This window comes from Pantherophis guttatus, chromosome 1 (genome assembly GCF_059756535.1).
Source record: "Pantherophis guttatus breed Tessera chromosome 1, ASM5975653v1, whole genome shotgun sequence".
NCBI lineage: Eukaryota > Metazoa > Chordata > Lepidosauria > Squamata > Colubridae > Pantherophis > Pantherophis guttatus.
The window spans coordinates 6,629,594-6,655,045 of NC_142063.1; the positions used below are offsets into that span (position 1 = coordinate 6,629,594).

The 25,452-nt window shown below is 43.1% G+C and overlaps 1 protein-coding gene across 1 annotated transcript in view; it reads right to left on the bottom strand.

Moving 5' to 3' along the window:
- The window catches only part of LOC132710553 (vomeronasal type-2 receptor 26-like), a 72,141-nt gene that overhangs the window by 35,605 nt on the left and 11,084 nt on the right, over positions 1-25,452 (bottom strand). The window contains exons 3-4 of the mRNA XM_087888584.1: positions 17,119-17,240; positions 180-398 (exon numbers count right to left, since the gene is read on the bottom strand). Of these exons, the coding sequence (XP_087744710.1) occupies positions 180-398; positions 17,119-17,240 (341 nt within the window). The remainder of the gene's footprint in view (positions 1-179; positions 399-17,118; positions 17,241-25,452) is intronic.

A 25,452-nucleotide genomic window follows, 5' to 3' on the forward strand; every position in this document is an offset into this window, starting at 1 on the left:
GCAGTTTGGCACACTGGTTGTTGGAAGAAATCATTAGGGCAGAGAACTGGTTGTTAAATTACCTGAATCCCACCCCTGGGTTATTGTCTCCACACCATGAAAGAAAGTTAGAAGGATGTTCTGCATCCCTAGAAGGGAATGAATCTTTCTTGAACTTACAACAATTCCTTCCTGCTCACCTTTGTGGCCCAGACAATGGCACCAGAGTTTAGGATGAAATCCTTGCCTGGGGGAGCCTTAGGATCTATTTTCCCAATTTTGATGGGCACAAAAGATTTATTCAGGAGGAAAACCCAGTTGAGAAGATCAAAATTAGCAGAACCCAGTTGATTTTCTGAGAAGGAGATTTCATCTCCAGCACTGTTGTTAAACTGAAGAGTCCTCAGATAGTGAAGAATCTGAAAGAAAAGAAATTTTTAGACATTGGAGAAGTTGGCTGAAGGCTACACATGAAATATCAGGGCTTCTTTCGTTCTTTGTTGGCCATCAGCTTAGGACATGGGGGTATGTCTGAGAAAATAGAGGAATTCCAGGCATTCTGGTCAATCGGGAATAATATTAAAATTTTGACTCCTTCTAGATGAAAGAGGGGGTGTTATTATTGGGCCATTTTTCATGGCTTCTTCAACTCTAGTTTTACCAGAATGATCCCTCATGCAAAGATTTTAATGCCATACTCCAGATTTCATTGCATGTTTTTGCTCATGTGATATCTGGCTACATGCATTTTAAAATAGAACATAGAATAACAGAATTGGAAGGGATCTTGTAGATAATCTAGTCCAAACCCCCACCCAAGCAGGACTCCCTACACCATTTCTGACAGATGTCAGTCCAGTCTCTTCTTGAAAGCCTTCAGTGATGAAGCTCTCACAACTTCTGAAGGCAAGCTGGTTAATTGTTCTCCCTCTCAGAACATTTATCCTTATCTCCAGGTTGAATCTCTCCTTGATCAGTTTCCATCCATTATTCTTTTTCTGGCTTTCAGGTCCTTTGGAGAATAGATTGATCCCCTCCTCTCTGTGGCAGCCCCTCAAATATTGGAACACTGCTATGATGTCTACCCCAGTCCGTCTCTTCACTAGACTAGCCATGCCAGGTTCCTGCAATTGTATGTTTTAGCCTCCAGTCCCCTAATCATCTTGGTTGCTCTTCTCTGCACTCTTTCTAGAGTCTCAACACCTTTTTTATAGTTTGGTGACCAAAACTGGATGCAATACTCTAGGTATGGCCTTACTAAGGCTTTATAGAGTGGTATTAGTACCTCACTTGATCTTGATTCAATCCCTCTCTTTTTGCAATTTAGGAGTGTATTGACTTTTTGGGCTGCCGCCATACACTCTTGGTTCATATTTAATTGGTTGTCCACTAAGACTCTTAAGATCCCTCTCACTGCTATTAAGCCTGGTTTCTTCCAAGCTGTAGGTGTACTTTTGGTTTTTCTTGCCTAAGACTTTACTTTTCTCTACACTGAATTTCATTTGGTTAGATAGGGCCCAGTGTTCAGGTCTGTCAAAATCCATCTGGATCTTGAGTCTATCTTCTAGAATGTTGACCATTCCTGCCAGCCCACATCTTGTAAATGATGGATGGGTTTTTTTGGAATGATTAAATAATTTCTGTCACAACCATGTAAAACCCCACTAACTTTCTCTAGTTCATAGTCAAAGATGGCACGATGCAGGAAGCAGGTCTGACCAGGTGAGGCCATGTGGAAGGAAGCACCTGTCCTGGTTTGTCACTTTACTGTCTAGATAGTTTCAACTTTATTCCTTTGATCCAAAACAGCCTCTGATGAATTTCAAACCAGGAGCCCAACCTCTTGAAGGATCCTGTGCAAATACACATATATTGTCATTTTGCTCTGAATGTCCACTCCTGGAAACCCAAGAAACACTTTTTAGGGTTTTACAGTACAGGAAAATGTTTCCTCTATCTTTTCTCCCCTCTGCCCCTTTTCAACAGAACCATACACTTAATTCGTATTATAGTTCGTAAATAATTGTTGTTTTAATCTTTACTGACATGGTGGCATGTGGACATTGAATCAGCGATTGAAGAAATGTATATGGGAAGCTTCCTATCTAAAGATCTGTGGACTGTATAAAAAAGTCAGAGAAATTACCTGCCATGACCAGACTTTTGAGATTCTTTTTCCAAGCCTCAGCAGGGCTGGTTGTGGTCCTGAACCATACGTTGTATGTAACACATGTACCAGAGCATAAATTGCATTGTAAATATTGTAACTTTCCCCTGTCATGCCTGTTTCAAACACATATGTTGGCAGAGTTTGCAAATTCTCCTTTCCAGTACATGTTTTTTGCTGGGCTGGAGAAATTTCACCTGGTTTGTAGATCTTGCATTCAAAGACCCTCTCCCACCACTGAGGGAGAAAGACGTCCCCTTGTGGGTTGAAAGGGTCTAAAGACAGGAGGAAATGTGTGAATTCTGAGATATCCCCAGTGTGGTCCCTAAAATGCAAAGCTCCATGGAAGGGATTTATACCTTTCAATAAGTCTTGAGATCCCATCATACTAACTTTCCAATGGGAAGTTAAGATCCAAACTTTGCAAAATATTGCCTTGGTCCACTGTTCATGAACATTCATCACTGCCAGTATATTTGTAATGCTACTGGAGTCTCCAAAGAGAATAATCACTTCAGCTTTAGACCAAGTCTTGAAAATATCAAGAAATTTCAACTTTGTAGAAGCAAGAAAATCCAATTTCATCCTTTCAGTGAAGGCCAGGCAGATCTCCTTCTCCTTGAGCATTGGCATCAGAGTTGAAATGAAATGTTCTCCGTTGTCACTTTCAGGGGCCACCAGCCCAACCCAGTTCCACTGGAAATGCAGGAGCATCTGGACTAAACCCACATACTGAGGAAATTCCTTGGGGTTAATCCTGAAGAAGGAAGGATAAACTGTCCTCTCGTCCTGAGAGAACTCAAAGCCAACACCGAGCTGGAAAAAGTGAGAATCTTCTTTCAAAGACAAAATAACTTTAGGAGTCACCACTGTGTGGCGTTTGCTCCACCAGTCAAGCTGAGTCACTTTGAGTGGCAGGTTAAAGCTTCTTCCCTTCTTAGGAAGAGCCACCAGTTACACATTTTGACTGATTGTGACATGTGAGAAAACAATAGAAGAAACCATCAACCTGATGTAGAGAATAAATGTCACTGAAAGGATGGCTACCCTTTCATGAAGCATAAACTAAGAGTCACAAGCTCATGATTTCCCCCCAAAACTACCTTTAGTTTCATCTTTGGCTTCTGTGTGTGATTTTGATCTTTGTCTATTCCATACTGTATCCAAGAGAGCTCTCTTACCTGTGGGACCTTGAACATGCTGAAGATGGAGGCCATCTGCCTTGAGGATTGGGAGCTGAGACCTCCAATGATGGACAGCAGAGTGTCCTGCTGGTCACATTTGTAACCTGGAATCGTCTGGCCTCTTGTGGAGAGCAGGGAGAGGCTGATTAAGGAAATCTGCCTCTCAATCTGGTGATTGTCATAGATGTGGAAGCCAAGGGTGATGTTGGGGAGGAGAACCAGGTCCTTGTTGACCTCTGAGACTGCAAACACCAAGGCCAGGAACTGCTGGTATTTCTTGGGCCTGACTCTATAGTGAGAAAAACATTGAGGAACAATTACAGGAAATTTCACATATGCAGTTGGAGTTTGTCTTTTGTGTTGTTCTTTGGAGCAACTCCCAAGTTTCATTGAGTTTGGATTTTTTTTAAAGGATCTTCCTTGACTAAACCGTCCATCTCAATCACAGACCATTTAATACCCTCTATCATCCCTCCCTTCCTCACTTTGCTCCAGTGATTGTAATCCTTCCCAATTTTTCCTCTAGCAGATTATCTCTCTTGGAGAAGTTTCTGCAGGAGAAGCAACCATTGCTGAGCACAAAACTCCAGTGGGGGTCACAGCATAGATTTCTTAAAAGCCATTGTTCGTGAGCACTACTGATTCCAAAACCAATTTTTCCTTTTGTATTTTTTTGCTTTATTTTATTTTATTTTAATTAGGAAATTGATTTTGCCATTGATTTTCTATCCAAACTAATATTATAGGCCAATGTCTTAACTAGACGGGCACAGTTTCTAATTGTGATCCCTCCTCACTTTTTATCAGGAGGAATTCTGGAAAGTTTAAGAATTTTATTCTCTTTTATGAGTTTGGTTTTTTATTGAAAAAGTCCAAATATTTACTCTAGGACACTGCAAATCTCATCAGGACCAGTATTTCTAAAAGGAGTTCCTGAATCCCAAAGAAAGCAAACATTCATTCTATATCTTTTGTCTCCAGGTGAAACTTACAGAGTTGGTAAACGATGCTGGAATGGGTCTTTATGAAAGCGTAGGCTGCTGAAGGATAAAACAATGGTTGCCAGGGGCAAATTCCCACCAATAATGAGGTCACCAGGCCTGTAATAGTCCTCCAGAATCTGCAAAGACCTTGTCAACACACATACACTTTGCATCCTCGATGCAGAAGTTGGAAGCAGGAGCCAAAATAGCAGGATGAGGAGGAGGAGAGGCAACTCAGTCATTCTTCTCACCTTCCCTCCAAGATCAGAAATCTAGGTTTATGCAGAAGGTGAATTTCAGGTAGCACTTGAAATCTCATCTCATCACAGCTTTAGCACAACAGAAGCCGATCATTCCACCTGGATGGCCTTGTGGCAAATTTATATCAACCATCTTTCCCCTTATAAGTGTCTGAGCTGTGACCGAAGACAAAGTTAAAGCCAGCTGAGTCTCATCAAACCCAGGAATGAGCTCTTTGCAAGACAAGGTGAGGTGACGTGTCCTGTCACCCCACCTGGGGAATTCCAGGCATATATTTTTAAAGCTGGTGTTCTCTGGAAATTTTTTTATGAATAGAAACCCAAAGGGAATAAAAATTGCAGTTCCACTGATAATTGCAAAGAAGAGCAATTGTCCTACCCAATTACTTATAGATTCGTTTGCATACCAGAAAGGGAAAAACATGTTTGTGTCTCTTCTTGTAATCCACAGATGACGTTGGATATCTGACTTAACATGAAACTGAGCCCCTGCAGACAAGATGGAGTTTTGATAGAGGAATTCTAGCTGCAATTGTTTTCAGGAAATGGAATGGAATGGAATGGAATGGAATGGAATGGAATAGAATAGAATAGAATAGAATAGAATAGAATAGAATAGAATAGAATAGAATAGAATAGAAGAGAAGAGAAGAGAAGAGAATAGAATAGAATAGAAAGGAAGTTTGTAGGTCATCTAGTCCAACCCTCTGCCCAAGCAGGAGACCCTACACCAGGGGTCCTCAAACTTTTTGAACAGGGGGCCACTTCAAGGTCCTTCAGACTGTTGGGGGGGCTGGACTGGCTAGGTGGGTGTGGCTGCCCCCCCATGTGACTGGGTGGGCATGGCTTGGTGGTCATGTGACTGGGTGGGCATGGCTTGGTGGTCATGTGACTGGGTGGATGTGGCTGGGTGGGCGCAGCCAACTTAGCAGTCCATTTTGCCAATTTAGCAGTCCATTAAATAATACACACAAATGGAACTTTAATTTGTTTTCCTCCTGGGAGTGTTTTATTTGCTTTTGTTTGACTTTTCTTTTTACTAGATTATTTTTTAAGTTGTTTACAAGTCTAGTGGTTCCCTTCAGAAAACTCAGTTTTGCAGCAATTCTTCTCAGCCCCAAGGAGGTTACAATCCACATCCATCCATTTCTCTCTCTTCCTCTCCCTCTCCCTCCTTCCCTCCTCCCTCTCCCTCCTAGAAGAGCAAATGGGGGTAGGGAAGACAAACCTTGCTGAATCCCATTCCATTCACTCTCTCCCTCCCATCTCTCTGTCAGGAAAGAAACTGTTGAGTGTTGGGCACAGACAGAGGATGCAGGACATGCTCGACAATTTAAACAGCTTTATTTGGCTCCAGTACAGCAATGGCAATACGAGCCGCGGCAGCCCCTTTTAAATGGAGCTGTCCGCGGCTTCAGCCACTGACGCGCCTTTAATTTTCCCGCTCCAGCTACTCGCTCCTGATTGGTTCCTGCGCTTGTCTATTCAATACTAAGCTCCTTAATTTCTCCTTAATTCCAGGCTGCTTCTCTCCTTGTTTAGTTTCCATCCGTTGCTTCTTCTCTTGCTCTCTGGTGCTTTGGAAAATAAGTTGACCCTCGCTTCTTTGTGGCAGCCCCTCAGATACTTGGAATACTGCTATCATATAGCACTAGCACTTAGACTTATATACCGCTTCACAGTGCTTTACAGCCAGGAGTGGGTTTCACTTACCTTTACCACCAGTTTGCCCCACATGCACATGCTCGCTTTATGCGTGCACTCTGCATGCGCATGCACCCGGCCTTCCGTGCATGTGCCCAGCCTCGAAAACATGCCTAAATAGCATGACTTGGAGCCAGAGCGGGTGGGCAGATGGGCAGGCCACTACCGATTCGCCTGAACTGGTGCAAACCGGCTGAATACCACGTCTGTTTACAGCCCTCTCTAAGCAGTTTACAGAGTCAGCATATTTCCCCCCCCACAATTTGGATCCTCAGATTGTTATCACCCCTAGTCCTTCTTTTCTCTAGACTAGTTATTTCCTGACAGTTAGAACAATTAATCAGTGGAACAACTTGCCTGCAGAAGTTGTGAATGCTCCAACACTGGAAATTTTTAAGAAGATGTTGGATAACCATTTGTCAGAAGTGGTGCAGGGTTTCCTGCCTCGGCAGGGGGTTGGACTAGAAGACCTCCAAGGTCCCTTCCAACTCTGTTATTCTATTCTAGTTATACCCAATTTGTGCATATTATACATTATATATTCTTTGCAATGTCAATAAAAAGAGATATAAAAGGAAGACGAGAACCAGACCATTTTAATGTTAAAACCCTTTTTAACATTTGAGGGGGGGGGGAAGTGCTTTTAAACTTACAAGCTCTAATGATAAATTAATAATGGTTATAAATCAACCCAAAGATGGCACTCTGATACAAGTAACAGCAAATAAATCAGATTTACAATCAGATGGATTTGAATTTAATTTGTGGCTGGCTGATTTGAAGGAAAAGGAACCTGGTTTAAGAATTGCAGGTTTGCTGGAGACAGCTGAAAGGCGCATGAATTCAAAAGACTTAGAGATAACAGAATCAATAAATGATGCACTGGATTTTTTAAAGAAAATTGATGGAGATTGGAAAATGGATTTATTATATTCAATCAGAAATCAATTGTCAAGAGATGCTGTGTTTCAAATTATAGGAAGATTTCCCTGGACAACAAATGCTACAGAGATATTTACAACAGAGATTTATGATTTTGGGGAATGAAATGCAATTTTTCAGAGAGACCCCAGTTAAAATTTTAAGGCAAAGCTTTATGAATGAATCAAGGATATTTGATCCTGGATAGATCAGACATAATGATTACAATAATTTATGATAAATCAGAAGCCATTGTAAACTTTCTGCATGATAAATACAATAATAGATTGTTAACACAGGGCTTTGAAGTTTAATTTTGCTGTTGTGTTCACCTATTAAATATTTTAGTTACCGTATTTTTATATAAGATGCACCAGAGTATAAGACACAGCTTAGTTTTTGGGGAGGAAAATAGGAAAAAAAATCTGCCTACCAGGTATTCATCTGGCTAGCGTCCTTAGTCTGGTTAGCTTCAGCACATTAGTTTGCTGGTTTTTTACCCCCTGCTTGGGGATAAAAAAAGCTTCTAAGGCACAGCTGAGAGAAAGCAGCAATGAGAAAAGCAGGCAAAACACAGGGGGAGATCGCTTCACTCGGCTAGTGCCTAGTTAGCGCTAAAAAAAAATTCTAAAGAACAGCTGAGAGTCGGAGCAAAGCATAGAGATCGCTTCACTGGCTAGCACCTCATTAAAGCACAGTGGAGAGTCGAGGGAGCAGGCAAAGCTTCACTCACTAGCGCCTCATTAGCGCCTTATTAGGGCTGAAAAAAAGCTTCAGAAAAGCTACATTTGGAGTATAAGACGCACCCAAATTTTCAGCCTCATTTGGGGGGTGGAAAGGTGTGTCTTATACTCCAAAAAATACAGTAACTATTGGGTTGGATAGAAGTTGAGATGTAGAAGTTCATAAACTCTCCATAAGGGGTCAAACAATTGCTGAAATATATTTATCAGTATTCCACTGGGGGAAATATCTATGTGTATGTCTTTTTGGGTTTTTTTTCAAATGCATTTCTTTGTATGTCCTACTTTTGTTCTTGCATTTTTTCCCTCATTTGTGTAGTTTGTATTTTAACCTTGTGAATAAAATTTAAAAAAAATAATGGGAAAAAAATTCAAAAAACTTCAACACAACCCACAGTGGAGAATCTTCCTTCATGTCATCATTTTTTAGAAATGTCATCACATTCTAAACATGCCCCAAAGTCAAAATAAAAGTTTCCAATCCCCACATATATCAGAGATTCTTGTGCCTCATTATATTCTCTCTACAATTCCGATCGGGCCTCAGAAGGATAATGTAGCATTTGGGGAAAAAGATACAAGCCAAGAGAGCAGCTCCAGAGGCCAAAATGGAGAAGATCTCCACAGCCACCATGGACTTCCCTTTGGTGCTCAGGTAGGTGGGGAGGAAAGTGATCCAAACACTGCAAAACACTAGCATGCTAAAAGTAATGAACTTAGCTTCGTTAAAGCTGTCAGGCAATTTCCTAGCTAAAAAGGCTACAGTGAAACTGATGAAGGCCAAAAGACCTAGGTAGGCAAGGACAGCGTAAAACATTAAAACTGAGCCTTGCTTACATTCCAAGATGGCCTCTCCTACCAAGGAGTGAAAATCCAAGTTAGGAAATGGAGGAGAGGTTCCCAGCCAGGTGGCACAAAGGACTGATTGGATCAGGGGACAGGCTATGACAATGGAGTTGGTCAGTGGTTTTCCTAAGAGTTTCCTTGTCTTGTTCCCTGGTTTGGTGGCCATGAAGGCCAAAACCACCATGACAGTTTTTGCCAACACAGAGGAAACTGCAAGGGCAAAGAGGATGGCAAAGGCAGATTGTTGGAAGAGACAGGTGATCTTCCCTGGTTGACCAATGAAGAGGAAGGAGCAGAGGAAGCAGAGCAAGAGGGAGACCAGGAGGATGTAGGTGAGATTTCGGTTGTTGGCCTTGACAATTGGTGTGTCATGATGTTTATAAAAAATAAGCAGGACTGCAGATGTGATCACAGAGAGGAAAAGAGCAAGAAAAACTAAGATGTATCCCAGGGTGTCTTGGTAGGCAAGGAAGTGGATCTTCTTAGCAATGCATTGGTCCTTGTCCATGTTGGGATATTGATCTTCTGGGCAGAGTTCACAGTGAGCTGCATCTGAAATCAAAAGGATTTCTTGAGCAACTACCATGAACATTATTCTTCCCACATAGATGACATGATTCTCACCATTCTGTTGAAGCCAACCCACAAAAGGAGTGATGAAAGGACCCCCGGTGCAATTTATGGTGCATCAAAAAAGGGAAAATCATCCTTTATTTATGATGATACTCGGGATAAGTTAGCTAGAGAACAGGATTTGCTCAATTCCAGCTCTCAACCTACTGAGCACTTCGATGTCTACTGGGCCTTTCAATACTGTTCCCCACCCCCCATCCCGCTCAGAATATTGGAACCCACAGAAGACTGTTCAGGAATGTTGCTGTTTATTTGCATGTAGATTTTCCTGTTGGTTATCCCTGCTTTAATTTCTCTGCTTTGTACTTCAAATTTGCTCTTTCTGATTTCTTTCCTGTCCTGCTCTTTCTTTGGAAGGTCTATTTCCTCAGAGATTGAAAGACTTGACAGAAGAAGCACGCCTTAAAATAAAAAAAAAATTATAGCTTGAACTATAATCGGGACTCATTATGTATGGTCACTCATGCCCTCGTCACTTCCTGCCTGGACTACTGTAATGCTCTCTACATGGGGCTCCCCTTGAGGAGCACCCGGAGGCTCCAGCTGGTCCAGAATGCAGCCGCGCGGGTAGTTATGGGAGCAGCATGGCGCTCCCATGTGACTCCCTTCCTGTGCGAGCTGCACTGGCTCCCAGTGGTCTTCCGGGTGCGCTTCAAGGTTTTGGTTACCACCTTCAGAGCGCTCCATGGCTTAGGACCGGGGTATCTACGAGACCGCCTTCTGCCACCAGTAGCCTCTCACCGACCAGTACGCTCCCATAGAGAGGGTCTTCTCAGGGTGCCGTCAGTCAAACAATGTCGACTGGCAGCCCCCAGGGGGAGAGCCTTCTCTGTGGGGGCACCTGCCATCTGGAACAAGCTCCCCCCAGAGATACAGAGGATCCCGGATTTGTGCACTTTCTGCCGTGCCCTCAAAACATTCTTATTCCAGCAGGCTGGTCTGGCCTAACCTCCCTTTTAATTGCTTTTAAATTTGTTTTATAAATTGGGGTGTTTTAAATTTGTTTTGGGCCAAAGTATTTAATGTATTTTAAATGGTTTTTAATGTTTATACTATGTGTATTTTATCTTTTGGCTGTTCACCACCCTGAGTCCTTTGGGAGTAGGGCGATATATAAATTAAATAAATAAATAAATAAATAAATAAATAATAATAATAATAATAATAATAATAATAATAATAATAATAATAATAATAATAATAATAATAATAATAACAACAACTCCCAAAGGTGCTTTTTTTTTTTTCAAGAGGCAACTGAACTTTCTGGTTTTTCTTTGAAGAGTCCAAGAATTCTTGGATGAGAAGCGAAACATGTTCAAAGTAAAGCCAGAAAGTCTGCTTGCCTCTTGAAAAAAAAGCACCTTTGGGACAACCATGACCAGGATGACCGAGAATATCCATAAACATATGGCTTATATAGATATTATATTAATATTTATATTTCACTGATAAAGAAATAAAGGGAGACTAGTATAGATCTATTTCAAGCTATTTAGCTCTCATCAGCTAGCCATACCCTTACTCGGATTTGAACTTGGGCTACCTGCATATGAGACAGTTCTATTAACTTCTGAGCCACAAGTTCTCCTCCCTTCTTCAGCTTGAGCCAGGGGAGAGATTAAGTGTTTTTCTATTGAGTATGCTCCCTCCTACATGTTGGGGTAGACTAGGTGCCTTGATAGAAAAACACTTAATCTCTCCCCACTATATAAAATATAGTGACCCCAGCCTAGTCGAAAATTACAGACCAATCTCTTTATGCTGCATCACCTGCAAAGTCATGGAATCAATCATCAACCAATCCATTACCCTTCACCTAAAAACAAACAACCTACTCTCTAATAAACAATTTGGCTTCAGAAAAGAATTATCCTGTAATCTACAACTTCTACACTGCAGAAACATATGGACTACAAATCTTGATCAGGGCAAAGCAATAGATGCAATTTACATGGACTTCTGTAAAGCCTTTGATTCAGTGGTATATGACAAACTACTTCTAAAACTAAAATCTTATGGCACCTCTGGACCCCTCCATAATTTGATAACTGCGTTCCTGTCAAACAGACAACAAGTGGTCAAAATAGGGAGCGCCCTATCAAATCCTGCACCTGTTAATAGCGGTGTCCCCCAAGGCAGCGTTCTAGGACCAACACTCTGCATACTGTACATAAATGACCTTTGTGATCATATTATAAGTAACTGTGTTCTCTTGCATTGCTTCATCCCCGGTAATATTACACTACTAATCAGAGCATACAAAACATTTGCTAGACCAATTCTCGAATACAGCTCATCTGTCTGGAACCCGCACTGCATATCGGACATTAATACAATTGAGCACGTCCAGAAATATTTCACAAGAAGAGTCCTCCACTCTTTGCTCACAACAAAATACCTTATGCCACCAGATTTGAAATTCTGGGTTTAGAAAATTTAGAACCACGCCACCTTCGGTATGACCTAAGCATAACTCATAAAATCATTTGCTACAATGTCCTACCTGTCAATGACTACTTCAGCTTCAACCGCAACAATACACGACCATACAATAGATGGAAACTTAAAGTAAACCACTCCAAACTCGATTGCAGAAAATACGACTTCAGTAACAGAGTGGTCAATGCCTGGAATGCACTACCAGACTCTGTGGTCTCATTCCAAAACTCCTAAAACTTTAACCTAAGACTGTCTACTGTTGACCTCACCCCATTTCTAAGAGGTCTGTAAGGGGCATGCATAAGAGCACAGTGTGCCTACTGTCCCTGTCCTAATATTCCCTTTAATTGTATTCATTTTATGTATTCAATTCATGCTTATACTTATATATATTATCTAATATGTACTTGACAAAATAAAATAAATAAATAAAAAATAAGCTTGAACTGCACATCACACTCCTGGAAATGTTTGGAAGTTGGTTTTCCCAATTGGATGTTAGAGTAGAAGTGGAAATCCATGTTGGTGATTCATAAATTGTGCCCTGAGGCTATCCTACATGTAACTCCTGCAGATTGGGAAAGGTGGTCTCTGTGGCCAGGGCAGTTTAGATCCACTAACTGAAATGTTCTATCACAAAGTATGAGTGCATGTCAATCTTATCTTACAGAGCCTTGGTGGCGCAGCAGACTAAAGCACTGTTAAGTAACACCAGCTGCCTGCAATTATTGCAAGTTCAAATCTCACCAGGCTCAAGGTTGACTCAGCCTTCCATCCTTTCGAGGTAGGTAAAATGAGGACCCGGTTTGTGGGGGCAAGAAGTTGACTTTGTATAAAAAAGAAAAGCCTGTTCCAGTCGGGCTTCAGGCCTGGGTACAGCACGGAAACGGCATTGGTCGCGTTGGTCGATGATCTCTGGAGGGCTCGGGACAGGGGTTGCTCCTCTGTCCTGGCCCTATTAGATCTCTCAGCGGCTTTTGATACCATCGACCATGGTATCATGCTGCACCGGCTGGAAGAGTTAGGGGTGGGGGGCACTGTACTACAGTGGTTCTCCTCCTTTCTCTCCAATCGGTTGCAGTCTGTGTTGGCAGGGGGGCAGAGGTCGACCCTGAGGCCCCTCATATGTGGGGTGCCACAAGGGTCAGTCCTCTCGCCCCTTCTGTTCAACATTTATGTAAAGCCACTGGGCGAGATCATCCATGGTTTCGGGGTGAAGTACCATCAGTACGCTGATGATACTCAGTTGTACATCTCCACCCCGGACCACCCCAACGATGCCCTTGAAATGATGTCCCAATGTCTGGAGGCCGTGCGGATCTGGATGGGGAGGAACAGGCTCAGGCTCAACCCATCCAAGACCAAGTGGCTGTGGTTTCCGATGTCCCGATATAGTCAGTTGACGCCATCGCTGACTATCGGGGGTGAATCGCTGGCCCCCACGGAGAGGGCTCGCAACTTGGGTGTCCTCCTGGATTCACGGCTGTCTTTAGAAGAGCACTTGACAGCCGTGACCGGGAGGATTTTTCATCAGGTTCGCCTGATTCGCCAGTTGCGTCCCTTTCTGGATCAGGACTCCCTACACATAGTCACTCATGCCCTCATCACCTCCTGTCTGGACTATTGTAATGCTCTCTACATGGGGCTCCCCTTGAGGAGCACCCAGAGGCTCCAACTGGCGCAGAGTGCGGCTGCGCGGGTGGTTATGGGAGTGTCATGGCGCTCCCGTGTGACACCTCTCCTGTGCGAGCTGCACTGGCTCCTGGTGGTCTTCCGTGTGCGCTTCAAGGTTTTGGTTACCACCTTTAAAGCGCTCCGTGGCTTAGGACCTGGTTATTTACGGGACCGCCTACTACCACAAATAGCCTCCCACTGGCTGGTATGCTCTCATAGAGAGGGGCTCCTCCGGGTGCCGTCAGCCAAGCAGTGTCGACTGGCAGCCCCTGGGGGAGGGCCTTCTCTGTGGGGGCACCCACTATCTGGAACGAGCTCCCCCCGGAGATACAGAGGATCCTGTATCTGTGCACTTTCCGCCATGCTCTTAAGACCCTCTTATTCCAGCAAACCGGCCTGGCCTAATTTTTCTCTCCTTTCTTTTAAATCTTTTAAATTTTTAAACTGAAATTTTAATTTGTTTTAAATTATTGGGATTTTAATTGTCATGGGCTAAATTATTTAATTTGGTTTTAAATTGTTTCTAACTTTTGTATTCCTGTATTTTATCCTGTGCCTGTTCACTGCCCTGAGTCCTTCGGGAATAGGGTGGTATACAAATTTAATAAAAATAAAAATAAAATAAATAAATAAAAAAGAACACTGCTGGAGGTGGGGAAGCCATACTAAGCAGATATATACAAAAGTATGAAGGCTATTGCTTAGGCATTGTAAGCCGCCCTGAGTCTCCGGAGAAGGGCGGCATATAAATTGAACCAATAAATAAATAATCAAAAATAACAACAATAACAAAAAATGATTTAATGAATGTCTTCCTTGATCCTGGAAATTTGCATTTGAAGTCTAGTCTACCTGTCTGATTAGAAAAGGTCCCTTCTGGACAAGCATCACATTGGTAGCAGCAAACCTGCTCGCCCTCTGGAACTCTTCTCCTCTCTCCTGCATGGCACCTCTTCATGCCACATCTGGCAAAGGGCATTTTCTGAAAGAGAAAAGGGAAATACTTGAGATGATCTAAGCAATGAACCTGCTGCATTCACTCTTTTCCCCATTCCTATTTGCCTTCCTTATTCCTATTTCTATGTTCAGATTTTTTCCCCTAAATAAATAGTTTGCCATTGTCTATCAGAAATCAAGAACAGTCCTGAGGGATCCAGGCCATTGGCATTCCTGAAATACCCATGGATGTGGGAGATAGGAACTGGGGTCTCAGCCTGCAGAGGAAGGCTTGTCATTGGACTACAGCATTTTTAAGAGAAAGATGAGGATACAACTGAGCAGAAATGGTCCATGGAAAACACTGTTGGTTGCTTTAATTGCATCCTGCGTTTCGAGCAGGCGTTCTTCTCAATCCCAGCCCTTTGTGGAATAACACAAATCAGACCCCAAATGTGTTACATGAAAGGGAGATTTTTCATAAAATGACTGCCATGATTTCTGACTCAATTGATTATTTCTCAAGTTAGAAATATGTTCTGCATCTCAGAAAAAAAAAAAGAATCTTCCCCTGAACTTACTGCTTTCCTTGCAGCTCACCTTTATGGCCCAGACGATTCCATCAGAGTTAATGGTGAAATCATGGCCTGGGGGAGCCTCAGGATTTACTTGCCCAAACTTCATGGGGACAAAAGATCGATTGGGGAAAAGAACCCAGTTGAGAAGATCATAACGAGCAGATCCCAGTCTATCTTCTGAGAAGGAGACCTCATCTCCAGCACTGTTGTTGAACTGCACATTTCTCAAATAGGGAAGAATCTGAAAGAAAGGAAACTTTTGTCAGATCTGCCCCAATCTGGTCCCGTAAGCAAGAAAGACTCTCGACTCCATTAGGTTGAAGCAAAAGATTATTTTATTAAAGGAATTGGTTGCAATAAAATCATGTGACCTCTAAGTTTTCCTGCGTGAAAAAGATATAGAAAGGGTTGACTTCTCCCTTTATTGCAACATTCCAGAATTGATCACATTGGGTTTTGCTTCTGTGATACTTGGCTCCATGAAATTTTAAATATTTACTTTGTCCCATGGACTTGTAACTGATAAATTCATTTTATCAACGGTTAAATAATTTGTATGACAACCGTGTACAATTCCACAGGTTTGATGGAGACAAGTGGAAGGAAGTGCCTGCCCTAGTTTGTCATTTCACTGTTCAGAGAAGTCAACTGTTTTTCCATTAATGCGGACAAGTCTGATGGATTTGAGACAAACAACCCATTGAGACTATTTTGAGTCCTGCTTTATGTGCTCAGGTAGACAAAGACTTTCCACATTCACACAACAAGCTGAGCACTAGAATAAATGTAAAACTGAAGAAATGGGATGGGTTCACATAGGATGCTAAACCATAGAGTTATAAGCCATGATTGGTCACAGAGATTACCTGCCATGACTGGACATTTGAGATCCTCTTTCCGCTTCATCATAGTTGGTCGGGCTCTGGATCCAAACATAGCATGTAAAGCATGTGCCAGAGCATAAATGGCATTGTAGATATTGTAACTTTCACCTGTCATGCTTGTTTCAAAAGTGTAATTGGGCAGATTCTGCACATTCTCCTTTCCTGTACATGGTTTTTTCCCCTTTGGAGGGATCTTGCCTGGTTTGTGGGGTTTGCAGCCAAAGACAAATTCCCACCATCGAGGAAGAAATACATCTCCTTGTGGGTTCAAGGGGTCTAAAGACAGGAGGAAATGGATGAATTCTGAGACGTCCCCAGTGTGGTACCTAAAATGCAAGGCCCCATGGAAAGGCTTTATGCTTTGCAACATGTTTTGAAATTTCACCATACTAAGTTTCCAATGGGAGGTTAAGAGCCAAACCTTCTGAAATGTTGTCTTTCTCGGTTGTTCATAAACAGACACAGCTATCTGTATATTGGAAATACTACTGGAGTCTCCAAACAGAATAAAGACTTCCATTTTAGACCAGTTCTTGAAAATGCTGAGTAATTTTTTCAGTGTAACATGACTATCATCCAACTTCAACCTTTCAGTGAAGGCCAGGCAGATCTCCTTCTCCTGGAGCATTGGCATCAGAGTTGAGATGAAACGTTCTCCCCTGTCATCTTCAGGGGCCAGAAGACCAACCCAGTTCCACTGGAAATACAGGAGCAGCTGGACTAAACCCACATACTGAGGAGATTCCTTGGGATTAATCCGGAAGAAGGAAGGATAAATTGTTCTGTTTCCGTGAGAGAACTCAAAGCCAACACCGAGCTGGAGAAGAAAAGATTCTTCTTTCAAAGACAAAGTAAAGGTTGATGTTATCTGTAAGGGACACCATGGTGTGACCCCAGCAGTCAGACTGACTCATTTTGAGTGGCAAATTTAATCTCCTTCCCCTTTTAGGAAGAGCTACCAATTATCCATCTTTATTGCTTGTGGTACGTTAGAAGAGAAGAAACCATAAACGTGATACAAAGAATAAATAGCATTAAAATGATAACTGCCCTTTTATGAACATTTAAACTAAGAATCACAAGAATCATAATGTTCTCCCCAAAACTACTTTTGGTTTCATCTTTTCTGTGTGTGCTTCTGATCTTTGTCAACTCCATACTATCTCCAAATGGAGCCCCCTTACCTGTGGTACCTTAAAGATGCTGAAGATGGAGGCCATCTGTCTTGAAGACTTGGAGTTGAGACCTCCAATGACAGAGAGCAGAGTGTCCAGTCGGTCCCATTTGTAACCAGGAACCACTTGGCCTTGTGAGGAGAGCATGGAGAGGCTGTTTGAGAAAATAATCATCTCCGTCTGTAAATGGCCATAGATGTGGAAGCCAAGGGTGATGTTTGGGAACAGAAGAAAATCCTTATTGACCTCAGAGACAGCAAAAATCAATGCGAGGAACTGCTGGTAGTTACTGGGGATGATGAGGCTGTAATGAGAAAAATATTGGGGAACATTAAAGGAAAGCTCATCTGTACTGTTAGAGTTTGCTTCAATGTTTGGGAGGAGGGGTTTGGGCAGCAACTCTCACATTTCTTTGAGGTTGGATTTTTTTCAAAGGATCCTCCTTGACTAAACTTGAATGACTTTGTGAGAAAGGAGATCAGCCTTTCCACCTACATCACAGACTGTTTGACACCCCTCTATTATTCCTCCCTTCTTCACTTTGCTCCCATGGTTGCAAGCCTTCCTATCTGCTCCTTTATCACGCTAATAATTTAGGGTCTCTCTTGGAGAAGCTTCTTCAGGTGTGGTAAAGGTTGCTGTGCTCAGGACTACAGTGGGAATTACCTTATAGATGTACTGAAGGCCATTATACATAAGCAATGCTGATGCTAACACTGGGGATGGGGGTGGGGAGTTTACAACTTTTGAACACTTGAAAATGATTGCGTTTTATTTGAGTTTTCCATCACAACATATTTATTTATTTATTTAGTTTGTCAAACATATACAAGATAACAAATATAAGTATAAACATGGTCATGAATGTATTAAATGAGTATTAATAAATGGGGATAGTAGGACAGGGATGGTAGAAATGCTGGTGAGCTTATGCACGCCCCTTACAGACCACTTAGGAATGGGGTGAAGTCCACAGTAGACAGTGTAAGGTTGAAGTTATGGGGGTTTGGGAATGTAACCACAGAGTCAGATAGTGCATTCCAAGCATTGACCACTCTGTTGCTTAAGTCGCATTTTCTGCAATCGAGTTTGGAGCGGTTTACCTTAAGTTTGTATCTATTGTGTGCTCATGTAATATTGTGGTTGAAGCTGAAGTAGTCATTGACAGGTAGGATGTTGTAGCAGATAATTTTATGTACTACGCTTAGGTCAGACCGAAGGCGGCAAAGTTTAAGTTGTCTAAGCCCAAAACTTCAAGCCTGGTGGCATAAGGGATTCTATTGTGAGCAGAGGAGTGGAGGACTCTTCTCGTGAAATATCTCTGGACTCACTCAATTGTATTACTGTCTGATATACAGTGCAGGTTCCAGGCAGATGAGCTGTATTTAAGAATTAGTCTAGCAAAGGTTTTGTATGCCCTAGTTTGCAGGACAATATTATTGGAGAAGAAGCTTCGCAAGATTAGGTTAACAAAACTCTTAATGACTTTTTGGCAATGCTGTTACTATCCAATTTCATATTATAATTTGACTTCTTCACCAGGCCAGCACAATTTCTAATGTGTTGCTCCTCTCCACTTTTGTTATTCTTTATTGTCTTCCTGACGAAGAATTCTGGAAAGATTGAGAATTCCAGCCTATTTTAAGAGCTTGGTACTTTATTGAGAAAGCACCAAATGTGAACTACACTAGGACAGTGCCAATACTAGAAGTAGTATTTGTATTTGTGAAAAGCGTCCCTGAATTTAAAGTAAACTCAATAATTAGCTGAAACTTACAAAGATTGTATATTAAACATCCATGGGCGTTTTTGAAAGACTGGGACCACAGACTTAATAATAGTTCCAAAGGGCAAATTCCCACCAATAATGAGATCACCAGGACTATAGTAGCTTTCTTTGAAGTCAATATAATCCTTGAACACACATATCTTTTGCAGCCTCCTTGCTGTAGTTGGAGCCAAGAGCCAGAAGAGTATCAGCATCAGAAGTAGCATGACTCCTGCCTGGTCATTCTTATCACCTTCCCTCCTAGAACAGAAATCAAGGTTTGTGCAGAACCTGATTGGAAGGTTGCTCCTGAAATCTCACTAAAACTTTAGCACAGTAGATGTTCTGTTAAAGCGGCAGACTGCTTGGCAAAGAGAAACTCCACAGAAAGGGTATCTTGCAGATTACTTTTATTTGTCAGGCATTCTCTAAACAATAACTCACAGTCACTGAAGAGATTCTTCTGATGTACACATAGTCTGTTCCCAATTCACTTTGGTGAAACGAGGTAGCTTGTCCCCATGTTGTGGGAGCAAACAGCTCCAGATAGGGCTGAAATTTAAAAACCCCACTAATCTACGCATAGCAAGTTAGCCCCATAGCCAATCAGAAGTCTGACCCAGTGGCCAGTCAGAAACACAGGTATGACCATGCGACATAAAACTACATTTCATAAAAGCAATCCCTTAAGGGGATGGTTCTTAATTCCTAAACTAGCTACTTACTCTAACCAGAACCACCTGTGTCACCTGAATGGCCCCAGGACAAATTTATATCAACAGTGTTTCCTCTTACCTCTGTTTGGGCTGTGACCATAGAGGAAACGAAGGCATCTGAGTCTCTTCAAACCCCAGAGTTAGCTCTTTGCAAGACCAGCTAAGGTGACATCTCCTGCCCCCATCTGGAGAACTCAGAGATATTTTCTTTTGAAAGCAGGTTTCGACTTGGAAGATTTTTTTCTATCTAGAAATCCATAGGGGATGCATGAAGAATCACCAGTCTTCTGATAATTGCAAGGCAAAGCAATTGTTCCACCCTTTTAGTAACAGCTTTGCTTCATACACCAGAATGGAAAACATGTTTGTGTCTCTTCTTGTAATGCACAGAGCAGGTGGACTTGAGAGTCATGGTACATTGTCTATTTGATCTATTTGAAACTGAGCCCCTGCATACATTATGTTGGCCTGTGCCACAGTGTCAGGTATGCCTCCTTTCAGTACTCAAGAAAGAAAAACCCCGACTCCATTTTCATAGAGAAAGGTACTTTTACTGAGTATGAACTGAATGCAAGCAAAGAAAAGCAAGGTCTGAGGCAATAGGCACGAAAATCACATATAGAAAGCATCCTTAAAACCCTCCCCCCAATTGTCCAGTCAGGATGATCCAATCCACATCCCCCCCCAGGGGTCATGTGGGGTGCAGCTTCCAATGGCTCCATCCTCCTGGTATGCCACAACGGTTTCATTTCATTTCATTTATTCGAATTTCTATACCGCCCTTCTCCTTTCAGACTCAGGGCGGTGAACAGCCAGATAAAAAACATCTATACAAACATCACAGTTAAAAAATAAAGTTAAAATAATTTATAAATTTGGCCCATAATTTAAAACTTGTCAATTAAAATAAATATTAAATTTTTTAAAACTAACCCTAAAATCAGGACAGACCGGCTAGCTGAAAAAAATAAGTTTTTAGGGCCCGACGAAAAATCCGGAGGTCGGAGATCACTCGTATCTCTGGGGGTAGATTGTTCCATAGGGTAGGTGCCACCACAGAGAAGGCTCTCCTCCTGGGGGTCGTCAGCCGGCATTGTCTGGCCGACGGCACCCTGAGGAGGCCCTCTCTGTGGGAGCGAAGCGGCCGGTGGGAGGCTATTGGTGGCAGAAGGTTGACCTTGAGTGATTATCAGTGCTTTTCCCAGCTGCGGAAAGATGCTGAGGAAAAACTTTCTTCATTTACTCCACCAGCTCACTTCCCCCCCCAAAGACATCCAGACAGTTCCCCCCTCCCTCCATTACAATGGCAGCCGAGCAAGCAAGCAATAAAAAGGCAGAGGCTGACACATAGTTTGGTCAGAAAGTAGGAGAGATAATGGGGCATGGTGGCACATGACCATCAGTCCTATCCTGGTAACTGTGACCACTCATGCCAATGCTTCCACGGAATAAGTAGATTATACAAACATAGCAGCACATGAAATTAGAAACTGAGGTAATAAGAATGGGTGCATAGTATTGTCAGGGTTCCAAGTAGCAGAACTAGCTAGGGAGTATGAGTTGGAGATGAGAGAAAAGAGATGAGAGACGGATGATCACTTGAATATGAGCCAGCCGTGTGTGGCAGCAGTCCAAATAGCTAATACAATCCTTGGTTGTATAAACAGAGGCATAGAATCAAAATCACATGAAGTATTAGTACCGCTTTATAAAGCCTTAGTATGTTGTGGCCCGTCAGCGGCCTGTGCAGATTGTAGCTGATTCTGACAGCGAGGAGGCTGGTGTGGTGTTGCGCCAGCAGCCTGTGCAGCTGGCACCCAAGTCATACAATGAGGAGGCTGGAGAAGATGTGGTGCCAGAGGCAGGGATTCAACCAGGGCCTTCAGAACCTCCAGAAGCTCCTTTAAGTGAAGAGGACTTCACTGTGCGCCCATGCCTCTTCTCGAAGCACGGGCACGCAGAGCTGCTAAAAGGCAGGAGTGGCTCCTCAGGAGGAGGTTTCCTTGAAAGTAATGCTTGGGGCTAATGGGCCACTCCCTTAGCCTATTTAAGGAGAAACGCCAACTGAAGCAAGTTGTAGGGAACAACTTAAGTTCATTCCCCTTCGCGTCTGGATCTCTGTGAATTGCTTCTGGGCTTTCTGCCAACCTTAGTAAGATTGAGATTACTTTATCTTTGTTTTCTTGTAGGCTGTTAAGGAAGTTTATTAACAGCCTTTGTTTGGAAAAGACTGAGTTATTTCAGTAAATTTAAGTTTTGTACAAACTTTGTGTATGCTGTGTTCTTTGGGGTCCATAGCTGGGGCAAAACATGGTAAGGCCACACCTGGAATGCTGCCTCCAGTTTTGGTCACCAGATGTTGAGACTTTAGAAAAAGTGCAAAGAAGAGCAACTAAGATGATTAAAGGCCTGTGGACTGAAACATATGAAGAACGGTTGCAGGATTTGGGTATGGCCAGTCTAGAGAAAAAGAAGGACTACGTGGGACATGAGAGCAGCATTCCAGAATTTGAGGGGCTGCCATAAAGAAGAGGTGGGGGTGTCAACTTATTTTCCAAAGCACCAGAAGTCAAGACAAGAAACAATGGATGGAAACTAATCAAGGAGAGAAGCAACATGGAATTAAGCCTCCTCCCCCCATAGGCAATGTAAAGCCATGGATGCATGCAGCCTTTGCACAAGTGGCAGCCGGCATGCACACTCACAGCTCAACTTGTGTGAGCAGCAGGCCAGTGTACAAATACACAAGTGCCCACCAGCCCGCTGCTTGTGCAAGTCAAGCTGTGTGTGTGCATGTGAACGTCAGCCCCCACTCACGTGGCCCAGTTCCCCTCTCTCCCCCAGCTGGGCTGCCAAGCTGTAAAAGTTGGGGTCTGCTGTGTTAGGATACAGATGTAGAAGCAATGACTTCACTGCCTTCTGCTTGAGGTGCTGATTCCATTGCTGGGCTGACAACAGAGACTCCAAGAACTTTAATTTGCCACCAGGCAATGTTGAGTCTGGGGTAGCTCAGGAGATGTTGATCTCCATGGTAATTTGGATGTTCTCCAATCAGCCATCTCTAATTCTTTGCAATTCTATGTGCTATGTGTTCTGACTTAGGTTTCCTGAGGCAGTAAAAAGCACACGTGGTCCCCAAAACCCTCTTTTTATTTCCACGGCTGTGAATTCTGTTCATTCACAGCCCGTAATGAGTCACAAATAGTTTGTAAAGAGTCCGACAGAAGTCTGCCACAGTCCTTCAGGATAAGGCTGATAAGCACCCACCTTTATCTCTCTTGACACACTGCCAAAGACCTAATTGGCAATTAGATTTGCAAGGCCACATGGAGCACAGAGTCAAAACGGAGCTGCAGAATTTAAAGCAGAATGAACCAAGTTGCTTCCTGCAAAGGCTCACGTGCCTTTGCTCCCCCTTTATGTCTTATGGGAGGGGCCAATCATCTCCAAGCCCTACTCCTGAGTCGTCCCTTTTGTCTTAACTTTTCTTGCCTTCTTGCAGAGCCCTCATCCAAGCTTTCCCCAGACTCCAGGACTGGCCCATGTTCCTCCCCAACCTCCTCACTGTCCAACTCTGACGCCAGCTCAGCAAGCCACCGGTGGACCACAACACTAGATCACTCCATATCTTCTGATCTTACATGACTTCATTCAGTTATTCTATGCTCTGTGTCATGCCCCTGTCGGAGACTGAATCCAAAGGGGAAGATGAACAGCTGACAGAGAGTGAGAGAGTGGCTCTGTTGGTTGTGGAAAAAACTGGGGAAGGACAAAGTCAGGCTGGGCAGAGAGGGGAGAGGTAGAACAAGGGAGAGGGGGTTCAGATGAAGACCAAGGCCCACCCCCTTCTCATCCTAGGCAGTGCTGGGAAGAATGTACAAGAGAGCAACGTGGGTTGCATGGTTTACTAGGGAGGAAAGGCCCCCAATTCCGTTCACAAGGCACACCTGGGGATGGAGTTTAAAGAAGAGGCAAATGGGAGGGGTGGTTGTTGGGAACAAATGCTGAGTTCATCTTGTGTTCACTGTTTATCTGAGTTCCTGGCATCCTCCTGTAGGAAGTTAGCACCCACCCCTTTCCTGGAAGAGTGAAATATTTTAGGAAATATGAAAAAGGCAGAATATTATATTTCCCTGGATGAGAAATGGAGAAGCATATTTTACAGACAAAGTAGCTCCCACCTTCCTGCCCCCCACCCTTTGTTAATGGGCCAGCGGCAGATGCCCAATCCTTTGTCAAAGGACATTTGCAACACAATAGCAACAGAAACTAACACAATGGGCCCCATCTAGCAACTGAAACTCACCACATGTGACCTAGGAAGCACATGTGACCATCAGCCAGCAAGGCTAGCTAAGACCCCACCCCCTGGGAGTCTGACAACCAATCAGGATACTCTTTTGGGGCCCCAAGAAATGCAAAGCCAGAGAGAGCATAAAAACCCAAGGATTTACTTTATCTGTCCCTTTTTTCTGTTCAGGAACTCAAGCCATGTGATCCTGTCCACCATTAAACCACCTTTCCAAGCAGTCTCCATGTTTCCAGTGTCTGTTTCCCCACTTGGAGCAGAACCCAGAGGATGTTTCTTCCAACACTCCCAACTGGTTTGATTTACTGCCATGCTACTTCACTTCTGGAACTCCTTATCTTGCTGCCCTGCCAGATTAATTAACTTATCTACCCTTGTTGGATTTATAGTTGGAAGTTTTCTGATTACAACGTTTGGGACTGAAGTATTGTCAGGTTGGTGGAAGAGCTCTCTCTCCAGGCCAGAGAGTTGAAAGGGGGCACAGTTGGGGGCACAGTTGGTGATAATAAAGGGACTCTGGCGGTATTTCCTTTCTGTCACACCCCAGGTCATCACACTCTGGCTGCTGTCAGCTTTGATAGTGTCCAGCCACAGTGATCCTTGGTGATCTGGTTTCCTTTAAGCGCAAACTCTTCCAAACTTAGTTGTTTTCTGTAGTGAATTTTCCTGCATGACAGGGTCAAAATAAATGAGACATAGTATTGTGATTTTGCCTCCCAGTGACATGTCTGGTGTCAGCATTCCGAGTAATGCACCCATTGAAAGCAGAACTCCAAGGGAGGGAGATCCCTCAAAGAACATGTCTATTGGATAGGTCATATCGGCACAGCCCACTCTAACAGTTCCTGCAGTTTTCACCTTAATTAAAAGAGTTAAAATCCTCCCTCCCAGGTGTCATCGGTCACATTGTCTAATGAAGATGGATGTCAGGCTCCTCTCCTTCAATAGCCACCTGTTACAATGACCTTGGTTCCCACAGGAAAACTTTTTTTTAAAATTTGATTTATATGCCGCCCTTCTCCGGAGACTCAGGGCGGCTTACAATGCGTTAAGCAATAGCCTTCATACTTTTGTATATTTATACAAAGTCAGCTTATTGCCCCCATAAACTGGGTCCTCAATTTTCCTATCTTAGAAAGGATGGAAGGCTGAGTCAACCTTGAGCCTTGGAGAGATTCGAACCAGCAGAAATTGCAGGCAGCTGTGTTAATAACAGGGTGCACTAAACCACTGTACTATCAAGGCTCTTTTGTTTTGACAGTTAGCCGGGCTATCTATTTTCCCCCTCCCTTTCCCCTCTCGGGCTTCATGGCAACTATGAGGCAACACAGGATGGCTTCAGCCAGGTTCGCTTCAGAGTTGACATCTGGTATTTGTTAGTCACCTTTGCTGTCCAAGAAATACACAGGAGCCTCCTCCAGCCTCAGATAATCATGAAGTCACCCCAGATTAAAGAGGGCCTGATGTATACCATGGGTCAGATATTAAATCTGATATTTGTGTCAGGACAATTGTGATATGATCTGGTATTGATGTAATTACCAACCTGT